The 25884-nt window shown below is 46.1% G+C and overlaps 3 protein-coding genes across 11 annotated transcripts in view; 1 reads left to right on the forward strand and 2 right to left on the reverse strand.

The window, feature by feature from the left end:
* Nucleotides 1-3876: 3876 nt before the first annotated feature.
* On the reverse strand, nt 3877-6143 carry LOC121593609 (transcription factor grauzone-like). The gene is made up of 2 exons (XM_041916141.1): nt 5924-6143; nt 3877-5823 (listed from the first exon to the last, which is right to left on the reverse strand). The coding sequence occupies exons 1-2, from the start codon at nt 6032-6034 to the stop codon at nt 4282-4284; spliced, it is 1653 nt and encodes a 550-aa protein (XP_041772075.1). The 5' UTR covers nt 6035-6143; the 3' UTR covers nt 3877-4281.
* Nucleotides 6144-9645: 3502 nt separating this feature from the next.
* On the reverse strand, nt 9646-10838 carry LOC121593619. The gene is made up of 4 exons (XM_041916153.1): nt 10678-10838; nt 10321-10502; nt 10048-10247; nt 9646-9960 (listed from the first exon to the last, which is right to left on the reverse strand). Exons 1-4 carry the CDS (start codon nt 10744-10746, stop codon nt 9725-9727), a joined length of 687 nt encoding a protein of 228 aa, XP_041772087.1. The 5' UTR covers nt 10747-10838; the 3' UTR covers nt 9646-9724.
* Nucleotides 10839-10935: 97 nt separating this feature from the next.
* The window catches only part of LOC121593608 (zinc finger CCCH domain-containing protein 18), a 40362-nt gene continuing 25413 nt past the window's right edge, over nt 10936-25884 (forward strand). The window contains exons 1-3 of one of the 9 annotated variants that reach the window (XM_041916132.1): nt 10936-11075; nt 11146-11241; nt 25471-25547. The gene's annotated coding sequence lies outside the window, so the exon portion shown is untranslated. Of the gene's footprint in view, nt 11076-11145; nt 11242-13769; nt 13939-25470; nt 25548-25578; nt 25639-25884 lie in introns of those variants that run through there. The other 8 variants (XM_041916134.1, XM_041916136.1, XM_041916137.1 and 5 more) reach the window with 8 other exon arrangements.

Genomic DNA, 25884 nt, shown 5'->3' on the forward strand with positions numbered 1-25884 from the left:
AGACTAACCTCCACGTATTTTCTCCTAGATGCTATGCTCTGCACACTCACAGTTACCACTTGTGCAACATTCCCTTCCTGTTCCTCATATCCGAGGCCATACTCAGGCTTCCTAAATTTCCTTCGATTTTTGTTGCAATGACTCGCTTTGTGGCCTATCCGCCTACACTTAAAACATTCTTTAGTACGATATGGGCAATCACGTTGCCAGTGGTTATCCCCACATGCCCAGCAGGGCTTACTCTGCGTCGTACGCTGATCTAGCTGCGATCTTTTGACTTGTAAGTGTCTTTCCGACTTTACAGCCAACACATTCTCATGTGCTGGGGACTCGATCATGGCACTATCCTTCTTTAAGTTAACTATCCTGCCGCACTCCGCCGACAACTGCTGCAGCGTAATATCTGCTTTATCTTCTATTCGCGCAAGCAGCCTCGTACGGAAGTCAACATCGTGCTCTGACTTCAACCCGCACACAAGCAATAAACACTTAAATTGTTCCTCTGTAAGCTTTCCAAGCTCAAATCCGACGCACGCCTTGTTCAACGTACACGCATATGACATATGGTCTTCATTCTTATTTTTCGCTATTTGCAAGCACTTGAACCTTTTGCTAAGCAACGACTCTCGCGTGTCAAACAACTCGGTCAACCTCTGGACCGTTTCCGCAAATGAAAAATCTCCCGCTTTCCGCGGCAATATAAACGACGTGTACCTGTCGTGCTCGACCGGACCTAACTTCCTCATCAACAGCCTGACTTTCGCGGCTTCATCTATACGCTCCGCATCCTTCCTAAACAGCTCCTCATATCTCGCAAACCACCCACCGAACGTTACACCTCCTTCCTCATCATAACGAAATTCCGTTATATTTCTCGCTAGTGTGGCAATGATCTGCTCGGGGTGTACCGCGGCCGTAGACGCACCTAAGTTATTTAAACGCTGGCATAATAATTCACTAATAAGCTGCTGCTGCTGAGCCATCTGCTTTTGTAGCTGCTGTATCGTTAGCATCATCGTATTATCACTTCCACTCAAATACGGACCTGTACTTTGGTGCTGTTGTGCGGGAGCCGACTGCGATGGCGCTGTTGGAGCTTACAGCAATGGCGCCTGACCACCGTGGAACAGTGGCAATGACCCGGATTGCAATGGCGGTTGCGCACGTATCTGCAACGGCGCGGCATCTTCACTTCGCTGCATACCACCGAGAATGCGCTGGTCGCCCAAAAGATGCACGTTGGGTTGCAGCATCGCACCGTTCTGCGGAATTAGCCCTCCGCTCGCGCTAGTTAGCCCTAGCGATGAACGGCGCATCTCTTCGTCGTTGGCACCAGTCTCCTCAGAGGACATCCTTCGCCGCTTGGGTCGCGGAATTTTCACACGAATAAATGAAACGAAACAACAAACAATTAGAAACTCGTCGCCACTTTTGTGTTTCGGACAGGTGCACAATTGAGGATATTAAAGACACACGCGGCTCTTCTGTATCAACCACTATATTCTAATATAAATAACATATATGCTACAAGACTGTTGTGCGTGTCGGGTCGCGGCATATGATCGAGTCCGACCCTCGGTAGCCCGATCGCTCCCGAAGCCCTTAACGGCCATTCGGACGTCGGATGCTGTCAGTTGCACGACAGCATCGAGTCGCGGTTACACTGCACCGTTTCTGTACACAACACAAACAGATCATCGGCCGCTTTTGCGAATATTTGGGTCGAAAAAAGGGATCCCCAATTTTACAGCCAATCGGTTGCAACGTTTCGCTCTTACCCTACTGGCATATGATTTTGAAATAGAATACGTTCGCACCGATCAGTTTGGCAACGCTGACCTTCTTTCCCGCCTGATACACACACACGCCAAGCCAGACGAAGATTCAGTGATAGCATGTGTTACATTAGAGGCGGAAGTTAAATCATTGGTAACTAGCGCTATTCAGTATGTTCCAGTTAATTTTATCGACATAAGTAGAGAAACCAAAGCCGACAGATTATTATCCAAAGTCCTTCAATACGTTCAACATGGATGGCCAAATAATGCAGCTTATGAAGGAAAACTGTCGCGCTTCCATGACAGAAAAGATTCGCTTACAGCAATCGACGGGTGTCTCCTATTTAGAGAGAGGGTAGTAATCCCCAAAGTATTGCAACGCACCTGCTTGAAACAGGTTCATCTCGGGCACCCAGGAATAAATAGGATGAAAGCCATGGCCAGAAGTTATTTTTATTGGCCATCAATGGACCATGACATTGTCGATTGGGTGAACTCGTGTCATTCATGCCAGATAGCAGCTAAGTCTCCAACTCACATCAAGTCGACCAGCTGGCCAGAAGCACCAGGTCCGTGGTACCGCATTCATGTCGACTACGAGGGACCACTCAACGGGGAATGGTACCTGGTGATTGTCGATTCGTTCTCGAAGTGGCCAGAAGTGATTCCAACGAGCAGTACAACAACAACGGCAACGATAAGTATACTGCGTAACATATTTACTCGTTTTGGCAACCCAGTAACACTTGCGGATAATGGTCCACAATTCACTAGCACAGATTTTGAATCTTTTTGTAGGCAAAATGGGGTTGAGCACATCAGGACAGCGCCGTATCACCCGCAATCCAACGGGCAGGCTGAAAGGTTTGTCGACACCTTTAAGCGCGCTTTGAGGAAGATGTCAGCCGATGGTCTTACGTTACGAGAAGCTCTGGACACCTTCTTGCAGAGCTATCGGGCCACCCCGAACGCTCAGCTGAATAATTCGAAAACTCCTGCCGAGATTATGCTAGGCAGGCGTCCCAGGACTTTGCTAGAGCAGTTATTGCCGCCACGTCAAGCTTCACAACCGAGTGCTGGTCTACGAGTTCGTGAGCTGAATCCCGGTGAGTCGATCTACGCTAAGGAGTACCGTCTGAACGATTGGAAATGGGTCACTGCTACGGTGGTCGATCGGCAAGGCAGATTCATGTACCTGGTTCGGACTGCTGAGGGGAAGACGTTCCGTCGACACATTAATCAGCTACGTCGGCGTATCAGCGACGGTTCGTTTAAGGACACAACACGGGCCCATTCACCACTACCTTTGGATCTGTTATTCGATGCTTGGCACTTTAATCCGTCACCAGTACCTGCATCATCGGGCCAGCTAGAAGCTGATAAACCGTCCTCACCGCCAGCGCCTGTGTCGTCCTGTGTTGTACCATCTAGTAATTTTAATATTGAGAGCAGCCGTCCAACACTCATCAAGTGTCCACGAAGAAGAGCTACATCCCGCAGAACGGATCAAACAATCGATTCGGTACATGAACCACGTCGCTCTTCTCGCAACAGAAGACCGCCCAGTCGGTTCGATGTGTACCGAACGTTTTAAGGAGGGAGATGTTATGGTGAATATTTTGCCTTAGTGAGCCAACCTGTATGTATCACGGCTCTCACTGATGAGTGCACGCATCTCGTGAGATGCCGTTAGGTTCGGGCTTATGACGTGATCCCCGAAGGATCACTCTCTCTCCGGCGCGCCTCCACATAGGATAGTGAATAAACGTTTTTATATGTGTTAACTTATTCGCGTGCATTCGTCCACCTCTTATTTTAAATACATGACGACAGACCTTAACAGAAACAAGGGGAGGGCAAGAGATTGTTTGCCGCGGCGGATGTGATCACTGGAGTCGTCTAGGGAATAGTTTGTTTTTGGAGATGTGTACGAGGTTTTGCTTTGTTTGTAATTACGAAAAGATTAAATTATTTTAATGCAATTCGACCTATTTGATATTAAATTGAATATTTGCAAAAGCACGCAAAATGATTTTTTTTAATAAAATGGAAATTAATCCAAAATTAAAGAAATATGAAGAAAAAAAAATTTTTTTTTAATGTGATTTTTTCATTTTATTTTTCAATTGCTAATGAAAATCCGTTTTTGTGGTTGCTTAATTTGTGAATCTGTTGCCAGTTTTGTTAAATAATGATGCATCTTTCCCACCAAAACATTATCTCCGAATCAGCTCAAAACCCCCTCTGTGGAACCATCTCAGTCGGGACCTCTTGTTCTTGTGGACAGGTCTAAAACCATCTCACAAAGTCGAACTGTTCGGTGTGATTCTACTCACATGACCAGCATACAAATATGTATCATTGCATTAGAAAATCTCGATTTTGTATAATTAAATAGCATTCGACCTTAAACTTTCTTAAATCCATACGTGACACCTAAATTATGATGGGATTTGGGAATATTAGTATTTGCGCTCCATAGAGAAGCTAAGCTATGCCCCTGTTACAAACTAACTGCCTGCTCCTGCTGCTGTTGCTGCTGCTGCTGCTTCTGCTGCTGTTCCTGTTGCTGCTGCAGTTGCTGTTTCCGGCGCTCTTCCCACTCCACCGGATGTTTGTTCTTGCGGTGGGAGTATTTGTTCGCGTTCGAGTTGAATGTAGCACCGCACACCTCGCAGGAGTAGAGCGGTTTGCGGGTGTGCAGGGCGGCCACGTGCTCCTTCAGGTAGAGCTGCCGCTTGAACAGCTTGCCGCACTCCTCACACTTAAACCGCTCCTCCACGTGCACGCGCTGCTTGTGGTTGGCCAGTGCCCGGCTGTTCGGGTACTGCTGCGAGCAGATATCGCACTGGAACGTTTGGCCCGCCTCCATGTGCACCAGCTGCAGGTGCACCTTGAACGCCCGCTTGCTGTTGAGCCACTTGTGGCACACCTCGCACTGCACCTGTTTGGTCACCTCCAGCCCGAGGTGTAGCTTGACGTGCCGCTCGAACGCCGGCCGGCTGCGGAACTCGCGCCCGCAGGTGTCGCAGATGTGGTTCTCCCTGTTGCCGTGCATGTTGATCATGTGCGTGCGGAGGGAAAGCGCACTCGCCAGCTCCTTCCCGCAGATCGTACAGTTGACCCGCACGTGCGACACGATGTGCGCATTCAGGTGGCACTCCAACGCGTACGACTGATGGCACTGGGTGCACTTGTACGGCCGATCCTCGGCCTGCCCGTGGACGCGGCTCCTGTGCACTAGCAGGTAGCTTCGGCTGCTGAACGTTTTGTTGCACTCCTCGCACCGCACCATGCTCGAGCCGACGTGGTAGGACAGATGCTCCAGCAACCGGTACTGGCTGTGAAACTTGCGCCCGCAGCACTTGATGTAGCCGCGCGTTCGATGCGTTCGATAGCAGTGTTTCTTCAGTGCGCTGAACGATTCCAGCTGCTCCTCGCACATCTCGCACTTCATGTCATAAAACTCGCGCAGCTTTTGGTTGGTTTCGTTCCTTGCCTGGCACCGCCGCCCCACGATGGGAGATTTTTTCTTCTGCTCACCGGGCGACCTCGTGCCTGCCTCACTTTTCGGGGGCCGTCCGCGCAGTGTCGTTCTCGTGCGGTCTGCCATGTCCGTCACGCGTTTCGACCTCCGGGGTTTCACCTCGTACTCATTGTCGTCTGAATTATTGTTGCTGGCAGCGCTGCTGCTCGGAGGATTGTACTCATCCTCCAGCTTCATCCCATCGTCGAGATCACTGTCTATGGCCAGCTCGTCCAGCTGCTGCAGCTGCTGTTGTTGGCACTTTGAATCGGGTTCATTTTTACAGCTCTCCTTCGGCGCACCTTCAACCGGTTCCGCTTCTTCGAACGGCAACTCAAACACGTCATAGTCGGCATCCGGGGCGGGCTCTACCTTGACCTCTTCGAAATACTTCTGATGCTGGGTCGACCACAGCTGATCCTGGTTGCTTTTCACCTGCTCATGGTAGGTGTGGAAATCGGACACCCTTGCCTCACACTGCACGCACACCGTCGATGGGAATGCTTCGATTGAGGTGATCTAAAACGAAAGGGAATCGTTAATAGCATTTCGTTGCTTTTTGTAAACAAATGGCCAGGCATGCTGGAATCACATTTCAACGCGCGCTTTCGACACCTACCGGGAAGCTGAACAGTGTTTTAAGCTTTTCTCTGAAACCCTCCTCCTCGATGGTGGCGTTTGAGCGTTGATTTTCCAGCCGAGCCAAACATAATCGACACTTTTCGTCCATCGCTGGCTGCTGTACGCGTTTGCTGTAGGCGTTTGTTTATGGTGATATGTCAACAAATGAACGATTCCGTTTTGACAGCACAACAGCGCACTAACACCAGCGAAAGACGATCGTCCTTGCGCGCACGCACACCACTACTACCTATCGCGATCCCAAGTGACATTTTCTCGAAATGGTTTTCCCATATCTGCTCGATAAGTACTCGATACGCTTGAAATTGTGAATTTGTGTGTGATAAAGTGTGTTGAAAGCGCCAAGACTTGGTGCGTTCGTGAATTAGATGTTTTTCTTTCGATGGACGATGCCGTCGAGCTCAGTTTTCATTCATAGCTATGGTTTTTGATGAAAAACAAAAGCTGATTTTTGGGGACGTTATGCTATAAAAAATGGTATTATTTAAGTATAAAATAGGTACATGACCAACTATAACGATAGGAAACATCATTTCCGAGCGAATCTAGAAGAAACCAATAAATTCCCTTAACCTGGTGCAGATAAGGGAAGTTTAAGGCTCCAGTTTAAGGGAATTTGCTCGAATTCCCGATTATTCGTGCTCGAAAATGTCAATTGCCCAACTGACATTTTATAGCACGAATAATCGGGAATTGGAGCAAATTCCCTTAAACTGGAGCCTTAAACTTCCCTTAAACTGCACCAGTTTAAGGGAATTTAGAAAAAAGTCCTTTAAAATCAAATGTGAGGCGGCTTTTTCGTTACTTTCTTCTAGATTGGCTCGAAAATGATGTTTTCTATCGTTATTGTTGGTCATGTACCCATTTTATACTTAAATAATACCCATTTTTTAAAAATAACGTCACAAAAATTTAGCTTTTGTTTTTCATCAAAAAACCATAGCTATGAATGAAAACTGAGCTCGACGGCGTCGTCCATCGATAGAGCAACGTCTAATTTACGATCACACAAATCTTGGCGCTTTCAACACACTTGATCACACACAAATCCACAATTTCAGGCGTATCGAGTACTAATCGAGTAGATATGGTAAAACAATTTCGAGCAAATGTCACTTGGGTGGGTTGCTATGTACTAGTGTTGGGTCATACGATTCATTTCACTACCCGACCCGGAGTCGGGTGCGAACCAGCCGGAATCAAATCCGACCCGCGGGTGCAACGAGTTCGGGTCGACCCGAAAGATCTGTAGGTGCGAGAAAGCATAATTCCCAAGTAGCGACCGAAGCTTTTTTCTCCCAGTTTCAATCCCCTCATGTCCAAAAACTGCCTTCGCTCACTATTCCTATCCCAATTCTACATTCTACAACGTTTGTTGCGTTCTCGCTCATCAGGGTGTTAGTCAATTCTCTCTCGCCACACAAAGAGAATTCTCCTGCACACTTCGTGTGTTTGATTCTACCCATCCCTGTTGAACATAAGTCGTTTTCTTCCATCGCACTCATCTGGGTGTTTGCTCTTTTCCATCCAAGCCAAAGAGCGACTTCAGTGTGCTCTGAACCGTGGACATTAGAGTGTATGTTTGTGTGCTGCGTGAATTATTTTTCCTGCGTAAAACACTTTCCCGTACTGCACCATCCGCGGTGTTCTTTTTGCTTTATCGGAGGACGAATTTTTATCATTTAATTGTTTCGGTAAGTGTCCTTTCATAAGCGTCTTGTGCTATATGACATTTATTCTAATTCAAACATTGCACTTTACAAGTTTCAGATGTGTGCTGCTACCGCTAGCTGTTCTCCAAACCTCTTCAAATTGCGACACTGTGTGCACAGGCTTCAAGGTTCAATTGATCCTCAAGCACAAAGCTAAGTTTGTCACATCTTTAAATCAAGTGTACAGGCAGTCCCCGAGATACACGGTTAATGGGGACCGAAAACGACCGCAAAATACCGCGTATCTCGAATTTCCGCGTAAGTCGAATCTCGTGAATTCCAGCCAAAATATCACTAATTTCCGTGAAATTTTGCAAGTAGGGAGTGGTTTTCGCCACCAAATTAATTATTTGATATTTTTCTACTGAATTGAACAATTTTAACCCTTTTTCAAAAGTATTTTACATTCGTTCAATACGGAAATTATTTGATATTTCACAATGGATGTGTCAAATCAGTACAATTTGCTCGAAGAACTGTCAAATTTGGAAAACCGCGTATCTCCGAATCCGCGTATAAGAGGTACCGTGTATCTCGGGGACCGCCTGTATTTTTATAACAAACGCCTGTAACAAAGAGTGTCTATTAATTGTGTACTTTCATCAACAGCCTTCATACAACACCGCGGTTGAGGCGCGCCAAATTTGATGACATCTTTCCTGAACCAAGCAGGCTGAACACACGCACCACCAAACGGGCTCCAGCGCGGTGTGAAGAGGGAAGAAGAAAAGACAGAAACGGAAGCAGCCGCGCCAGGCTTCCAACCACCGTGTGTGTGTGTATGTAAGTATGTGAGAACACATGTGTGATTCCTCTCCCAAACGACCAAAACGCGATGAATGGGTAAAACTATGGACCTGAGATGGGGCCCTATCTCAGTACCCAAACTGGTACCCAAAGGCAGACAATTTTGGACTTATTTTTTGAGAGAGAGTGCGAAAAAGCTGATGCTTCTCCCTGTTCTCACACTTCTCTCTAGAATTTCATTTGTATGAGTTCTAGGAGAAGGGGAAAGGGGAGGAGATGTAGCAAGTGAATTAAATAGATGAGGAGAGGGGAGACACATTCATTCACCAGTCACCGCCAATATCGAGAATTTGATATTGGCTGGTGGTGTTTGGGGTATCGGCGTTCCATGTGGACCACGGATGCTAAATAAAAACGTTGTGTATAATTTCGTACAGTATCTCATTGTCACGGAACCTTACAAATATTTCTGCGCGGTTGAATCAGGAATCGCGCATCGAATCGATGGAAGAAGGGAGTACGAACGAGGGGGGAGAAGAGGAAGCACAGAGAAAAACGATGCACATTCTCTCATACATTCTTACAACAGTAGGCAATTCGCGAGAAAATGAAATCGGGAGAGTATATTTCAACGCTCGCGAATTAGTGCAAGCAGGTGCGGTATAGAAGATAAAGCAAGACAGCCCAGTTTTTGTTCAACCCAACTAACAAAATTGACATACTTTCTCATTCTAACAAAAAGATCAGTAAACCTGAGAGAGCGAGAAAGCATGTCGATTTTGTCGCTTGGGAAGCTAGGTCCAAAATGTTTCCTTGGGCTTGTGGGAACTGCACAAAGAAGAGAATAAAGAGTGTGAAGCAGCTAGACTGCCGCAACCAAATCAAGAGAGTGAATTCTCATTTCAATCCGAAAAACTGGGAGAAAGTGATGACCTGCGAGAGAGAATAAAACTAGAAACACGAGAGAGCGCCACACGAAGCGCTTTCGGGGGTTTTCACCTTCGCGCACATTTTGCTTTATGCGCGCGACTAATTGAGCCTTGATGAGCGCGATGGCTCCCATACAAAGGCCTTCGGCTTTGCTAGCTGGGCTACTTGTACCTTTCGGGTCGACCCGAACGACTCCGGGTCGCTTACGGATAGCTCCGACCCGATAGGTTCGGGTCGACCCGCCCATCACTACTATGTACATGTTCAATTAAGCTGTTTGCTCAATTAGCGAAATCAATTGCCAGACAGGTAATTTTCCACGGGGTTCCTTTATTTCAAACACACTATTAACGCCTACATTACATCCCAGGTCACGGTTGCCGCCCCGCCTATGGCCAAGATTTCTTCGCCTCGTGGCCACGGTATTTCTGTTTGTACTTCAGCCCGGTCACAACCGTCGAACTCTTCGGGAAGGCCGACTTTCCACCGAACATCGTATCCGTTTCCGGATGGAAGCGCACATAATCCTGCTGGATGTGGAGATTTTCCGGCAGCTCTACCGAGCGTATCGCATCGAGCGGTAGTCGTGTGTCGATTGGTGTTTGGTAGAATATCGTGGCATCCTCTGGAAGTACAAAAATCGAATTGAAAAGTATTTAGTACGCGTTGAACTGTTTGTTTTCGATATTGATTCGATGGACGTGTTTCTTACCCACGGTTTGTACCTCGTGCAGCATTGAATTCGGTACCCAATGTCCGAGCGCTTTGCCGCATGCCGACAGAAATGCAAATTTCTTCTCCATCCCACCGAACGGCTGCCTGGCGTCGGTCAAACCGTTCTCTTTGGCCAACTTAAGCACCTGCTCGGTAACGTTTTCCGGTGGCGTGTAGGGTTTGATTGCGCGCAAGTAGCTGCCGGATGGAATGGAAATAACGTTCAAATAAAGCAGTTAAAGGAGAATGTTAAGCAAAATCCACTCCTTACCCTCGAGCGGAAAGAGATTGTGCCACCGATTCAAACCGCTTGCCCTCGTACAGCAAGCTCTGCTCTTCCGCCTCCGCACGCATTGCAGCCGCTTTGGCCTGATTCGCATCACGATTGGTAATTTCTGGCTTTTTGATGCGCTTCACGCGATTTGAACTGGCGTACCGGAAGCATGTGACATCCTGTAAATACAAATAGATATTAGTAGCAATTTGCGGCTTTTGAAACCGAACCCATTGTGAAACATTAACAGGTGAATGGGAACCGTTCCCGGCATGGCCGTCACGTAACTCCCGGTGTGCCGCCACATTGTTCTGGAGCGACAGCGTGCAAAACCTGTTCCACCGCAGCACTTACCACAGACTTTTGGGTGAGCAGTGCGAACGCATTCCTTCCCGCAAGTGTAGAACGAATAATTCCAGCCATTTTGCGAGCCCTTTTTTCGGAATTGTTATTTTGTTGTACAATCGTGGTCGTGTTTTGTTTTCCTCTCTGACAGCGCAGGTCCGGACAATCGGGTCGGTGTTTTCAAGGTACGCCGACTGTCAAAAGTGCCGCTCGCGCGTCTAATCAGCTGTTCGCGAACAATAACAAAACGTTTTAGACCACCGTGCTTTAGATCGGTTTGCGGGGCCTGTTTTTGTTCAGATCGTTGAGCATTATTGATTAAATTGGAGGAAAAAATAAAGTTTCCACAAGCAAACAACGTGCACGGGTGATGTATTGAAGTAATGGAGCATATGATAATATTGAAGGTATGTAAAATATATTCCGGGAAGTGCTTGGAATGAGTTTCATCATGTGGCCTGTTTGTGGTGCTTTTAGCTTACCGGATGCGTTCCACAACATTCGTGGTAAAGCAAAGAAACGAAAGGAAAAGGCGACCAGATTGGAAGTTGAAGGCTCTCTGGATGCATTCCGGTAAGTCCATTTCATTTCTTCATTTAGTAGGTTAGTTCATCTGTAAGCAACCTAACCACAAAACCGTGCTTGATCAGTGTTTAGAAATAGTACTAAAGAATAGCCACAATCCAGAGAAAGATGGTTAGAAAGCTTTAATAACTTATCTGTATTTAGCTGGACAGGGCTATGCGGAATCTTATCCACTATCTTCCCGCATTTGTTTTGTGTTGTGAAGTTTTGTTTTTTTTTTTTTGTTGTAGGAAAACCATGCTTACAAGTCTAAAGCTGCTTCCTTTTATAGTTCGATTGAAACGATCGTAATCTTCCGTATCGTAAATCTTCCGTGGTAATCCTTTCTTTCTATAGACGAAAAAAGAAGCAACAATGATCCCCCTCCCCCTCCTTCTAACACACAAAAATATATACCCGAGCGTACGATCTTTTTCGACCGCAGGAAGGACGGTCAAACAAGATGGGGGGAAATACGTTAAATGTTATGTTTTCCAACTTTTGCAGATGTCACGCATTCCAAGGTAGCACACACACACCGGCGACTCCGGTGTCGGTGTACGTTTGCCCGGCGGCGTGGGGTGGAGCGGGCGGGATGCTGTTGTTGCGTAGATTGATGAGCGCGGTGACCGCGGTGTTGCTGGTTAGCGCGTCGTTCAAAGCTGACCGATTTTTTCTTTCGACCGTGCGTGAATGTTAGAGGGCTATTTTTGAATTGTGATTATGATCCGGCCGGATGTTGGGCTGGTAGAAGATGGTACAACGAGGAGCTGTTTGAAGGCTCGTTGATTTCTTGTAAAATTATCACTTTTGCTTGTCTATTAATTACGGGAACGGATTTCATCCGTAGGATTTGTCGCACCATGCATCATTCCACTTCTCAATCGTTCGCCAGGTGTTGAGCAAGCCGGTGCAGCTACTAATGCGTTCGCATTCGTCCACCGCAACGCGATACACATCATCGAACCAAGACGAAACATGACGATAACAAACGGCGATATGAATCGCGGCGATAAACGTTAGCAAGCTGGCGTGACCATCACTGGTCGCTGGTCAGCCACACGCGCCACACGCGGATGGCCTTCTGTTTTGGCCGCGCACGTATGTCCACACAGACGTAGACACACACACAGGGCGTCTCTTTTTCCCCTGGAGGCACAGGTTTGGGTTGGAAAAATGCCATCGCACCAGGCGACCGATTGATCGCGGTGTGCATTTGCCGCTTTCCATCCCTTACGCACGCACGCACACATCGGTGTGCACATGGGGAGGGCTGTGGCCGTGTATGTTGCTTTGGGGCAGGTTTGCTAATCAACCCCTCGGCTCTCCTCTCTCCTCTCTGCACCCAGGGATGGTGACTAGCGATGCCTCAGAGCGTCAGGAGCAGTTTTTGGACGCATTCGGTGAAGCTGCTCCCGGCGTTCAATGGCAAACTGTTGGAAACTGGTCGTCATCACACGCAGCCACACACACACACGTACATACACATCAAACGAAAGGCAAGATATTTGTTTTCCTTGAACCAAATCAACTCTCTTACCCATCCATCGATGAGATCCAGCGCTGGATCGACCAAATGCACTATCAGCAGTTTCGGTTCGGGCAAACTGCCACGGCTCAATGGAGTGAGTGAGAGCGACTTTGCTATTTTGCACAAACGACTTACGTTGTTTGTTTAAGATGGGGTTCGCTCATTTCGGGTGGTTTGTTTGTCACAAATGAATGATTCAATATTGAAGCCTTTGCATGACGAGTTAGTTTGTCCTTGAGGAGCTTTCCTTTGGTGCATTGCAGATCGCCTGCTTGGATACTTTGCTACATGATGATCTTGCTCTATCTTCGATCGATCCTTTACGCCGAAGATCAAAAACGTGTTTGAATTTATCGAACTTATTGCCTTCTAGCTTTTAGACAAGTTGATTGCTAAAATACTTCCAACCAGCCAACCAGGCCCGAAAAACATACAAACAATCCATTCCAGGCTGTTCTATTGCCACTGTTCGTTTGTGTGTGCGGGGGCTGTGTGCAGGAGAGGAAGGGACGGGTGCACAGTGCGCTGCAAGTGCGTGCAAGACGACTTTCGAACGTATCGAACGTGTCGACGGTGCTGCCGCCGTCTTCCTGGGGCGTGCGGTACGGCCCCGGCGGTAGGAAACGCAGGGAGGCTAATTTTAAAACCAATTCAAACCGCACAGTTTCGCTCCCCCCACTCCCTCCCGCAGTGCGAAGCACCCATCGAAGGAAAGGCAATCCAAGCCCCGGCGTGCGTTGGTATGGCTATCGTTCGCGCCCCACAAGCTGGGCCCGACGTGGAGCGAAGAGGCGGGGAAAGGGAAGAGGTTTATGTCAGGCGAACCACCCAACAACCCAGCCAGCCAGCCAGCCTGCCCGGTAGCCCGCGTTTCATAACCATCAAGACGACGTCGGGGCCGACCCACGACGACGACGACGACGACGACGATCGCCGCGTCGTTTCGGGTTTTGCTTTCTGCGTTCGCGTGCGCTCGCCGTACGAATTTGGCCGTTCGTCGCTTGGCCGGGCGTTCAGTTTTCCAGCAGCGCTCGATGTGTGAGCACAGGCCCGTGAGACTTGCTTTCGCGATCGGTGCACCCGCATCACCCAACGGCGTTTAGTTGTAGTGTGTTGGTTAGTCCACCCTCTGCTCTTCCCCTTTTTTCCTTCCATTCCTCCGCGGACTCGTAAGTGTAAGTGCTTCGATCGGATATAGTGGGGTTCGCTGCTTTCGTATTTGTGTGTTTTATGCTATCGATCGATGTCTCCCTTTTTTGTACGGTTCAAATTTCTACTGATTTTGTTCACGAAGGCAATCCGGGATGAATTAAGCTTGTATTTTTTTTGGTTGTTAAATTTAGCTTTATTGATTTTTCAAACGATCTTCATTGGTGGTTGATGCATTGTATGTCCTGTGTGTGTGTGTCTCCCTCCAAACAACGCAAACAGGGTGGTTGATGGAAAGTAAAAACAAAGTAATCCCACACTTTTTGGGAACGCATTAGTGGGCACATACAATCGCCGACCGATCGCACTCTCAAATCGAATCAAATCGATCGAGCCCGTAAAAAACAGTGTTAAACGCGCGTGTGTGTGTGCAGAGTCATATGTGGTCCGGGATATTGTTACGATCGCTCGTGCCGTTTTGATTCCTTCGTTCCAAAATATCGTTGGACCGCCTGTTTCCATCATCGACTCTCTAGCGATCGTCAAACGTTTTTGTTTGTTCGTTTTTTTGTTGTTGTGTTTCTTCGTTTGGTGGCCCGGATGATGATGGTTGTTCGATCACGCGGCTGCCCCCGGGCCCTCCCCTCATGCGGGTAGCACTTTTCCTTCCGGTTCACGAAATTTCCGGGGTGAATAATCTGGCGCTTCCGATGCAGTCGATCGCCGATCACCGATCGCCGCCACGGAGCGGCTGTACGTGTACCTGCTGTGCTGCTGTGTCAGTGTGATTGTGTGTGTGTGTGTTTGGTGTGACAGAGTGAATAGAAGTGCAGTTTTTTCTCGCGCTCCACCCCCCCCCCCCCCCCATGCCAAAGCATAAAGTGAAGCAAAGTCGAGCCACGAGTGATTGACAGTGAATTCGGAAAAGCGCCCTTTTGTCAACTGAACTAAGTGTGTGTGTGTGTGTGGTGGGGGGGGGGCGGTCTGTTGCATCGCATACATAAAATCCTATGCTGCGATCGAGTAAAGTACAAGCTGGCAGCATTACACACACAAAAAAAAAGGTAAACGAACGGTTTCACTCGCTAATTATTTAGTCGCTTACATTCATTTGTGGATCCGTTGGATGCGATTTTTTTTGTTTTTGTAATTGCAATTGCAACTCCTTGAGCTCTGCGAGCAGGTTTTTAGTTCAACCAAACGTCACAAGAAAAGTCGCGAAAGCGAGGACTGAGCGGGGTGAGCGATGGCTTTGCATGGGTTCGAGCATTGGGCCCCATTAGGTTGGAAGGAAAAATAAATCTATCACCCGTTTCGTGAGCATCGTGTTGGATTGGGAGGAGAAAACCGTCGAACAGTCGCTTTTACCCACCCAAATGCGAGTCGTTTTGCATCGCTAGAGGACTTAAACGTTCGAGTGGATGACTGGTTGTGGTGGTCTAAGATGTACTTTTTGTTTTGTTTTTCAAATCGATTTTTCTTGTTTTTTTTTCATTTTAAAGAGAGCCGACTTAAGATGATTGATGGTGAAAATGTCTGTCTTTAGTTTGGATTGTTGTTGCGAAATAAACAAGTTATTAGTTTAATGGTTTCATGTTCATGAAAATGTGTTCTTTTTAGGTTATAATAATTATGGTACCGCGACACGGATATTCGCTTGTTTTTCGAACGATCAGTAAGACTTGAAGATCATCTTTTCTTGGTGCCGTGACTAGGATATTCATACTTTCTAAGAGTATCAGTCTCTGATTCTTAACTTAGAGTTAAACTAGTTATGGTGCCCTGACAAGGATATTTAATTGATATTCGAACGATCAGTAAGATCTGACTAGACCTTACTGGTGCCGTGACTAGGATACTCATATATTCTTCAAGTATTGTAAAGCATTTGACTCGCTAAAACAATGTTGGTGCCGTGACCAGGATATTTATATTTTCTCACTGTATTTTAAAGCCTTTGACTCATAACTCGCTAAAACAATGTTGGTGCCGTGACCAGGATATTTAAATTTGCTCATGTTTTAATGCACTTAGTTGGGCAGAATGGTTCTTATAAAAAAAGTAGCAACCGAAATCAAACATCCCATGTGTGTTTGGGCAGAACGGACAAAAAACCCAACCACGCTAGCAACTTCGTTTGTTATGCCACTCTTTGTTTAGCGTTGTCATTCGCATACGTTTGCCAACTGGGACGATCGTACAGCGTACCATTCACACATCATCTTGTCTCTACATCTACAATCTGTCTAGCATTACCATAACCATTCTTGTCCAACGTTGCAACGTTTTTTTTACCATACAGTCTTTCCTCCCCCTTGATCAACCAAGCATCAACAAACAATACCTCCTGCCAAAGAAACTGCCAATTGTTGACCCTCCCCCGGGCAAACATTAGCATCGCAAATGAAGCTAAAATGCGAAAAAGCGCCGTATCGCAATTGCGATTGAAACAATCGAAACCTCGCCGAATCCATTACGATCGCATCTTCCGACCGGCCTGGTGATTTTGCCTTCGAAGCATAACGCATGTGTGTATGTGTGTGTATGTGTGTGTGCTGATGCCCTTTTTTGTGCCTTGTGGGCTTTTGTTTACCGCGTTTCGCTTGGAACCAGTTTTGAACAAACGTCTGATGGTCGCCGCGATCCGTCCTGAACTTTAGCAGAAAAAAGCTCGATCAGTCGCTCGCCCGTAAGTGTGTGTGTGTCGTTGGTCGCAGGGTTCTAAAGCAGAGCTCTGCTATCAATCTGTGCGTTCTGATTCATCTGCCTCCAGCCGGGCGGAGACGAGGGCTAGACGAGAATACACGCATACGGGGCAATATTTGAAATTCTAATGAACCTGCTGGCTCCATCCAGGGCACAACTGCCCGGACCAGAGTGGGCTGGAGATGAAAGCAAACCATTTGTTACGTTCGTGCATGTGCGTGTGTGTGTCTTCACAATGGCTCCATTAGACTGCGAGATCGCGTTATGGTGCAGATCGCCGCTTCCCAGACCCCCGGGGGCACAGAACTTGCCCGTGCGCTGCTGGCCATAAAAAAGAACCGACCATTTTAAAACATTATGCAAACGGATCATCATTTCGCCTTCACCGGTGTTCGACCAAAAGGGGGGTTCAAGGGTGACCGGGCTGGATGGATTAGAACGATTAGGCCGTGCGCAGCTGCTATGGTCGCTGAAATGTTAATCTGGGCGGTGATTTATCACGCTTAAAATTTTCGTCCGATTAACGCCGCCGATGTTGATGATGATGCTCGGAATTGAAAAACAAAATGTTATATTGGGTGAAAAAACCTATCTCCGACCAGGGCCGTCCTTGATGGCGATGGTGCGGTTGCTTGACATTTTGGCGAGCCTGTTGGTTGTGGTTTTAGCCTTTCACCTTTTTGCCGTACGGTTAGGAAATGTGGCCACGAGGATGACGTTTTTCCTACCGACCGGGAGGGACATGCGATGGCTGGTGAATGTTACCGAGTGCCGGGGAACAAGGAGACGCACTAATCGCATCATTAGCGGTCAGCTCAGTGTCGTCCTGTTTGTTGTGATCTCATTAGTGCAGTCGTTGTGTTTGGATTTAATGTTTTGGAGTGCCGCAGGATTGACCGGTTTGATAGGAGGAAAGCAATCCTTTTGATTTATGAGCGTTATTTAGTATTGTTTTTAATGTTTTTTTCGATTTATTATAACATTTCGTGACACGATGTTTACGTCTAAAGTGTAGAGACGGTTAAAAATATATTGTTTAGAAACATATAAATTTGTAGTTCAAGACAATCTATGCGATAGAAACACTCAAACACAGCCCATATGATTTAGATTAAATATTCCCCTTCCAAAACCAACAGCTTGTGACAAACGATTCGACACATGTTCCGTAATTTCAGCTCCATCTTGCACGCCATTAGTAAGCTTTATCAAACCATACCACTGCTTTCCATCTCACTGGCGCTCTTCTCATGCGTGCTAATAATAATCTTGCCTATCTCTATCACTACCAGAAACGCCAACCACGGCAGCTTGGCTGAAAGTGGCTTTGGCGCAAATCTGACCCGAATCCGTCACTCAGTGCGCAAGGAGATCTAGTAAAAGCAAAACAAATGGCAAGAAAGAAAAAAACATACAGATACACTTTTGCACCAACAAGCATTGATTAATCTTGGGCCCAGCAGCCAATGGGGGGCGATGTGTAACCGTGCGATCATAAAACCGCATAAACACTCCTTGGAGAGCATAAACATGCACCATGACGGACTGGTCGCGTAAAAGCGATCTCGTGGGTACAAACGGACGCGAATGCCGCCACCTTGCCGGGCAGCTTAATTGCAAACTAATCTCGCTGCACCTAATCTCGCTGGGCAGGATTTAACGCACACTGCACACACATTGCAAGCGGTGGAATGGAACGCGCGATGCACTTTCCAACCGATCAGCTGCGGTGCAGGTGTAAAATGTAAATAAAATAAGATCACCGCGCGCGTGCTGCATGCGCTTGATACTGGTGCGTTCGTGTATGTGTGCCCCAGCGTTACCGGGGGAGATGTTACTTTTTAATGCAGTGCGCAGCTACACAAACACCTGTCGAAAACGGAGCCCCGGACAAAACCCGTTTGCCGCTGGGAGCCTTGTCTTGCCTGGCCGCTCTTGCCCATTAAATTCACTTTCCACGCGATCGCGATCGTTGTTGTCAGAAATTTGGTTGCAATAGCCACACTTTTTCACTCTACCAGTGTGTGTGTTTATTTGCTTGTGTTTGCGTGTGTGTTAGTTTTTTTCTTCTCTGTAGCTACTTTCATCACTCACTCACCGTGTGAAGCTTAAACGATCCTTTCCTTCACACCACACCGGTGGAGTTTGTCTATCGATATATGCTGCACATTGAGCTTCACACTCTTCTCAGCCTCAAATAGTTTTGCCATCACAGACATACATACACACACACACCCTGGGTAAAGACCGGAAATACAAGTTACGCGGAACGAAACGGACCTTCTCCTTCCTTTTCCTTCTCATTAATCCCGCTAACGAAAGTGAGGTACAATCGTCAAATCTTCATTTGCCGGGGTGCAGAGATGCAGACGTATCATCCCCCCTCAAAAGATAGGCTCGCCCCATGGGATGAAGGGACCGATGAAGCGGGAGACATAAGCGGGAATATTAATAACAATTTGTTACAAGTTATTGATTAGTTACGCGCAGTTGCAGTCGTAGTCGGCATGGGAATGGGCAGAGGGACCAATGTGGACAGGGGAAATGCATCAATCTTGACGTGGTGTGTGGAGTGGATGTACCTTGTCTTCGTATGGCGTAGCGTGGTGATGGCGTCGAACGTACGACTCGGCACCCTTGCTAATGCACACTGTTTATGAATGACGTTTGACCGATGTTGGCGATAAAATGTATGCATGATTAGATTGTGTGCCATGTTTTCCTGTGTTTCCTGATCGTGTTATTTGTTGTCAAGGCAAGCTTTATCTTCCTTTTAATCTATTTTACTTATGATTCCTTTATTTATGTTTTACACTAATGTTTTTAATTTTAAATTTGCCAAGAGTCACTATGACTGTTTTATGATTATTAATTTGAAAGTGTGATCTTCATCGAATAAATGATTTAAATTTAGAATGACTCTATCCTGAGTTTTAGGCTACTTTAAGCTTGCTTTATTCTAGTTTTTGAAATCTGTGATTTATTCAAGTCTAACATTTTTTGTTGTTCTTAGGTAGACATTTCTTGCGAATAATTTATCTTTTTTGATATTTTTATAATTTTTGCTTCATATATTAAATAAATAATTTATACTAATTACATTTTCTCATATTCTTCTATTTGCAGGTTTGTATAATCCATACACAAGCAAATGTAAAAAAACCGAACCGGAACATCCAAAGATCTCCATTCCTGTATGTATCTCTGGCGCGTGCATAAGCGACGAACCCCGCTTAATAGTTCACTGTAGCAAAAGGTGCTGACGATGCAGTTACCGGCTGACCCGAACCAATAAGTTCGCCAGTCACAGCCAAGACATAGGCGACAGGACGCGGGGGAAAAATCAATGCAACCAATTGCTTCCCCTTTCATACCGCTTCTACTAGGTTCAGCGCCTTAAGTACTAAGGCAAAGCGAAACGAGAGCAAAAGTCGCTGCGAACGAAACGGTGTCCCCTGGCTGCTATAGAATCGGTTATATCATACCAGCCAGGCTTCGCGTAATCCCTTTAACCCGTCCAGACACGTCACAGAGGCGAAAGAAAAGAAGAAAGAAAAAAACAGACCGAACCGGGCAGCACACTTCGGGTCGCCCCACTTAAACCATCGGACGGTCCAATTTCCAAGACGCAAGATCGAACCGGTGCGGTGTATTGTCCGCACTACACCTTTCTCTATCGTTTCTGCCTCCTCCACTGAAGGGGAGAGGCCGAGTGCTTTCTTGTTCTCTTTCTCTCTGCCAGCGGTGGTCCAGAGCCACCACGGTCGCCAAAAAATGCTTTCCATCGTATGCTGCGAGCAGCGTACATAATACTTCCCCTTGGCGTTGAAGGCGGCGCAGGCCCGGGTGTCTGTTACAAGTCTGGTACGAATCAACCGGGGGAGGGCTTTCGAGGAGAAAGACGGCAATGCGAAATCCCGCTCCCCGCTGTTGCGAAAGGGGCACCGCGCTCGGTAGACACACGGGGTCAGCGTGAGCGCAATGAAAATGCAAAGTAACAACCGCATAATAAGCGCGACTGCGCACACTCCCCTACACACACGCCGAGTGCAGTTGACGATGCTTTAAGCGGAGGGACACTGCCGGGTGACATCGGGTTTCGCTCCAAGCGCGCGAAACAACAACCCCCCGAAAAGCGCATTCAAACGGGAACGAAAAGGACAAAACGGCGTGGATAACAAGGCGGTACGACAGTGCGAGAGACCTTGCGGTCTTGCGGCAATGATCGGGAGTTCGATCATCGAAAAAATAGTAGCGACCGTTGGCGCGCCGCACCGGTGCAGGCGGACTTTATTATGCAATAATACGGTTTATTAAAAGCGATCATAAATCGAGTACGCTGATAGTGTGTGAGTGTGCGATCGCAAGGAGAAGTTGGGAAAGCAGGAGATGAAATGAAGCAAAAGCCACGCTGTTGCTAGGTAATTTCTTTGCCGAACGTTGCAAAACCAGCAGGACTCGCATTGGATTGATAGGGACAGCATAGGCTTGTAAAATCGGGGAAGGAATAATTGTGCAATTGTGAGTATCGCAGCTTAGCAGTAATTATTTGCTTAGGGGGCGGGCGGTACAATATTCTACTAGAGCGTTTGGTTGGACTTGCTAAACCAGCTTTCAGAATGATGCCACACGAACGGTTGCGAATGGTGGGCAGACATTTGTGGGCCATATTTTGGATCTACGTGCGGTTTATAGTGCTTGCGGTTATCATTTTCTACCTGGTACAGTGGTACATACGCGAGTATGATGGTGGGGAGACGGAGGAAGCAGGGGACCAAAGTGCATCGAAAGCGGCCAGCGGGAAGGATGAGCTTTAGAGGCAAGGTCAGGATTATGTTTATTTCAGGATACATTAATTAGTATCCTTCATGTTTATTAAATATTTGCGTCAGATATTTGCGTATCATTAGAATGTCATAAAATAACACAACTTAAAGATGTGAGTCAAAACTAAAATCAACATACAAATTAGAATTATACGAGCTAATGTGCATTATTTAGTAGAACAATATTGCCACCAGATGGTGTGCTATTTTACAACGAAAGCGATGTTTGTAGTAATCATAAAACGTACAGGCAATGAGACACAAACGAAACTTTTATGATAATAATCCAACGCTTTAAGTGTTAAATATTACTTTAATCTGCTGTTTTGAATGTTTTGCAAATAATTGCGAATTTACTACTAATATTCCGACTGTTATCTTTGGTTTAAACCACCAGAGGTCGTTAGTTAATTTCTCTCAGGGAACATTAAGCAAGCCCCTTATTAAGCAAGTCTGACGGTTCATTGATTTCTGACGGTCTGGTTAGGACATTTAATAGTGAGCTATCTCAACTGACAAAACAAAATTTTAAAATAGATAATATAAATATAAAAGATAAACAGCAAATCCCGATTGATAGTATAAAAATAGTACAATAGAGATCATTCGTATTTACAAATTATGTTTCATAATTATACCATCGGCCAGGGAATAGTAAACCTCCGACTGTTTGGTGTCGCCTTGCGCTTGGCTTCCCCCTATTTTCTTATTTAACAATGAGCCAACGCTACTTTTCCATTTTGTAACGCCGATGCTGATTTCCTCATCCACCCAGCTCTGGCTCTCTTTTGTAGCCGTTTCCCCCTGGCGAGCAATGTGGCAAGAACTTTTACGAGTGTTGACAAACGTCAGTCCATTTCGGTACGTTCAACCTTCTCCCCCGTGTAGCCATTCACGCGAAGTTGCCGTTCACAAATGATGGCAATCAATAATAAGCTTCCCTCTCCCCGCTAGTCATGTTGGCTGCTGGTTGGCTAGTGTTGGGTAGGGTTGTTTGCGAGGAAATAATCTTTACAGTTGCTTTCAAATTTAACGCTCCTTCTTTCGCTCTTGATCTAGCACGATCAATAATTTCTAGTCCGATCATAGCTAGCAGCGCAAATAGTAAAATTGGTCCAAAAGCTGACTTCTACGAACGAAGGCTTCGGGCTGATTTGTTGGACTGGGAAATGCAAAAAATAAAATAAAATTCCACAATGCAGAAGCAAAAAAGCGCCTCAGTGGGGAGAAAAATCCTACAGTTTCTCCTGCACGTTAAATTAAGCTAAGCTCGCGAAGCCTTCGATCGCGTGAAACACCCACCCTTAGCGAATGATCGTCGCACAATAAGTGCCTTCTTGTGTTTAGTTCGCAAAGCCCTAGAAAGTGGCATTTGGTGGCAGGAGCGTTCGCGATGGGCTACTTGAAACTGCATTCCACTGGTAAAATTTATGTTTTTTTTTGTTTTTGCTTCTCTCCCCGTCGTTGATGTCGAACCTCCCTCCAACAGAGCGCAATATGCTGCATGAGCACCGTAAAGCCATCGCGAACAGATGATCGATGAAGAGAGAAACAGGGAGGAAAAGAAACGATCGTTTTCTTTAGACATTTTTCAATCATCTAACGAAGGCAGACACACACACACACAAAATGGGTCCGGATTTTCCGGCCCGCCCTAGGGGTGCGCGGAATTTTTGGAGTGAATTGTGTTTGTGCAAGCAAGTGAAACATTCATCAGTGCCGCTGCAATCAAATGCAGCACAAACCCTTTGCTTTTCGTGATTCGTTAGCAGACGCAGGCAGAGGCAACGCAACGGCAGGCCAGACAACCGGCCGGCCGTGAATTTGAGAAAGTTTGGTTAAAAAATCAATCTGAACCACCCACTGGCACTGGCAAACCGTTGTGCGCCGGCAGCCGCGAGTCAAATCTGTTAAGCATAAACGAATGAAACGCAAAAATGCATCCTTTTTTTCTCTACGAAATGCAGGCAGCGTGGAGTCGCATAATGACTTTCAATCAAGGAAAAGCTTCTTCGGAAACATTTTGGAATTGCAAAGCGAGAGAGAAAGAGCACACCAGAGAGACCCTTTTTGATGTATACATTAGATAACCATCCGTTCCGTTTGGATACAAACGATCGATCAATGATCAATACATCTTCCGGAAATGTTTTCTCCAAACTACGGGTTTTTTTTGAGGAGGTTTCAATAGGATTTTTGGCAGCGCTTTGGACACAAGTGACCACGCTTCCATCTACCGGCTTCTTGATTGTTCGACGAGTACACTGTGCGCGTCTTGATTTCACATCTGTGCGTGATGGAATGGTTTTCGGCGAGGGGAGGATGTTGTTTTGGTGCAATCATCCACAACTGTTTGCAAGGTTGTAATGCAATTGCTGCTGCTGCACAACGGCCTGCTGAAGGCACGGTGAAGGCGATACGCGAAGAAAGCGTCGATCGATACGTTGCTTAATAATGACGGCTTTGCGTTGCATTGTTGGGCTAGTTTTTTGCTGCTGCTGTTGCTTACTGTTGCTTAAATACGTTTTTGTGTAAATGTATCTTAAGGGGATGGGGTTTTTCTTCATAAACTCCTCCACGTGATGGCATTTATTTAATGCGCCGCTCGTTCGATGTATACCCCTTTTACGGTTAATGGTCAATTTTCTATGTATAATTTCCATTACTTGCAGAGGGTTTAGTTCGAGCTGATTGGAAATTTAACATGAATAGTTATTGCTGCTCGTCCATAATTATATATAATCAATTATTATGTATTGTGTGCGGTTGTGTGCTGTATTGGAAGTGAGGTTCAATTTCACTTTCCTATACAGCATGTTCGTTGTGCAGCAGCTTAACAGGTAGCCTTTCACGAGACGTATACTGAAGGTTGTGATGGGGAAAATCTTTCCACTTGATTGACGATACTATGTCATGTAATTGTGCCAGAAATACTAATAGAATTAATTAGCAGTCCTTTCTTTGCTGAGATCCACATACTATCATGAATCAAGCCTTAAGTATGAAGGCAGAGGAAGTTCAAATTAGTTTTAAGTTGTATTGTTTTTGGTCTGACAAAATGCCTCCATAAACCTTCATGTTTATTACCATGTTCTTCCTAGTTGTTATTGAAGGCCTGGAAGGCCTGGTGTTTATGTTTGACTTTTAGTTTTTGTAAGTTATTTTACAATCATTTTGAATTTTAGAACTGTCCAACTGCTGCTATTTCCTTGTACTACTCACAATAGTGTGCCTTCCTGAAGAATTGAGACGAATCTCATAAAATCATAGTTTATAGTTAAAAGATTTACCTTTTAGTGGCGATTATAGGAAGCGCCATCTATAGGGAACACTGAGAAAGCAGAATCGACACTAATCCCATCCTAATAAAAATTTGTAAAATATCTGGAATGTTTAAATAAATAAAAACAAAATACCACAAAATATCACGAAATAATGGATAAACTTATTGCGAAGATCGGCTTCCTGAGTGAAACAAATGGGATGTGAGCAAATCATACTCCAAAATAGTAACAACGCATGCGCCATCATTAAATATGAATCGCATTCCCTCATTCGATTGATTGTAATTCGCCTCATCGCTTCAACCTTGCCAATTTGTGAAGAAATTTCTTACGCAATTTTCGCACACTGGTAATCTTTCACCACAGCACGTGGTGCGCTCTTTCTGTCATCGCCTTCGGTATGATCCGCGCTACGATCGACCAGCGCTGCTCGACTTAACATGCTAACCGAGCAACCACCGAGCAAATGCATCGAGATCGGTATCCCCTCAGTTGGTCCCCATTGGTGCTGTTATTTCGATCACGTCAACGAACGGTTTTTCTTGATGTCACTCGCATCGGAACCCGCCGGGTGAGTGATAATCACGCTTGGTGGGGAGGAAATGAGCAATGAAAAAGAGAAAGAAGCAAAAAAAAAAAAACAAAACGTGTAATACGTCACCACACACACATACGCACGACTTGCTGCATGCATTTTAACGATTTCCTAATTTTGTTACTATCTTTCTTTTCTTCTTTTCAGACTACAGCCTGTCCGGAAGCTAGTCATCGTCAGCTAGCGTTTCCCCCCTCCATCGTTCACGTCTGGTTCACGTACGAGTGCGTTTTATGAAACGTTGGTTTGGCACCCCCGTCCCATTTGTGTGCAGCTCGAGTGATATCTTTAGTCGATGGATGTTATGATAAGATGGTGAAAATGGCTGCTTTTCGCTTCGATAATGCACACACAGCAACACACGCACAGACGAGACGGAGGAAAAGCAATCGAAACGGAACAGCAAAGAAGCATTTAAATGAACCTGTAGTCATAATCGAGTTTGCAAGTTTGAATCGCGAGTTACGAATGTTGAATTATGTGTGTGTGTGTGTGTGTGTGTTTTCTTTGTGATCGTTTACTTTCCATAGGCGACGATCGACAGTCGATCCGGGTGTGCAT

This window comes from Anopheles merus, chromosome 2L, assembly GCF_017562075.2.
Source record: "Anopheles merus strain MAF chromosome 2L, AmerM5.1, whole genome shotgun sequence".
Taxonomy (NCBI): Eukaryota; Metazoa; Arthropoda; class Insecta; order Diptera; family Culicidae; genus Anopheles; species Anopheles merus.

What these genes read in the sequence shown, in the direction of transcription:
- LOC121593619 (XM_041916153.1), bottom strand. Translation starts at nt 10,746, where the DNA reads ATGGCTGGAATTATTCGTTCTACACTTGCGGGAAGGAATGCGTTCGCA. An exon ending in CAATCTCTTTCCGCTCGAGG is followed by an intron (nt 10,248 to 10,320) that starts GTAAGGAGTGGA and finishes TCCATCCGGCAG; the next exon opens with CTACTTGCGCGCAATCAAAC. An exon ending in GCACGAGGTACAAACCGTGG is followed by an intron (nt 9,961 to 10,047) that starts GTAAGAAACACG and finishes TTGTACTTCCAG; the next exon opens with AGGATGCCACGATATTCTAC.
- LOC121593609 (XM_041916141.1), bottom strand. Translation starts at nt 6,034, where the DNA reads ATGGACGAAAAGTGTCGATTATGTTTGGCTCGGCTGGAAAATCAACGC. An exon ending in AAACACTGTTCAGCTTCCCG is followed by an intron (nt 5,824 to 5,923) that starts GTAGGTGTCGAA and finishes CTTTCGTTTTAG; the next exon opens with ATCACCTCAATCGAAGCATT.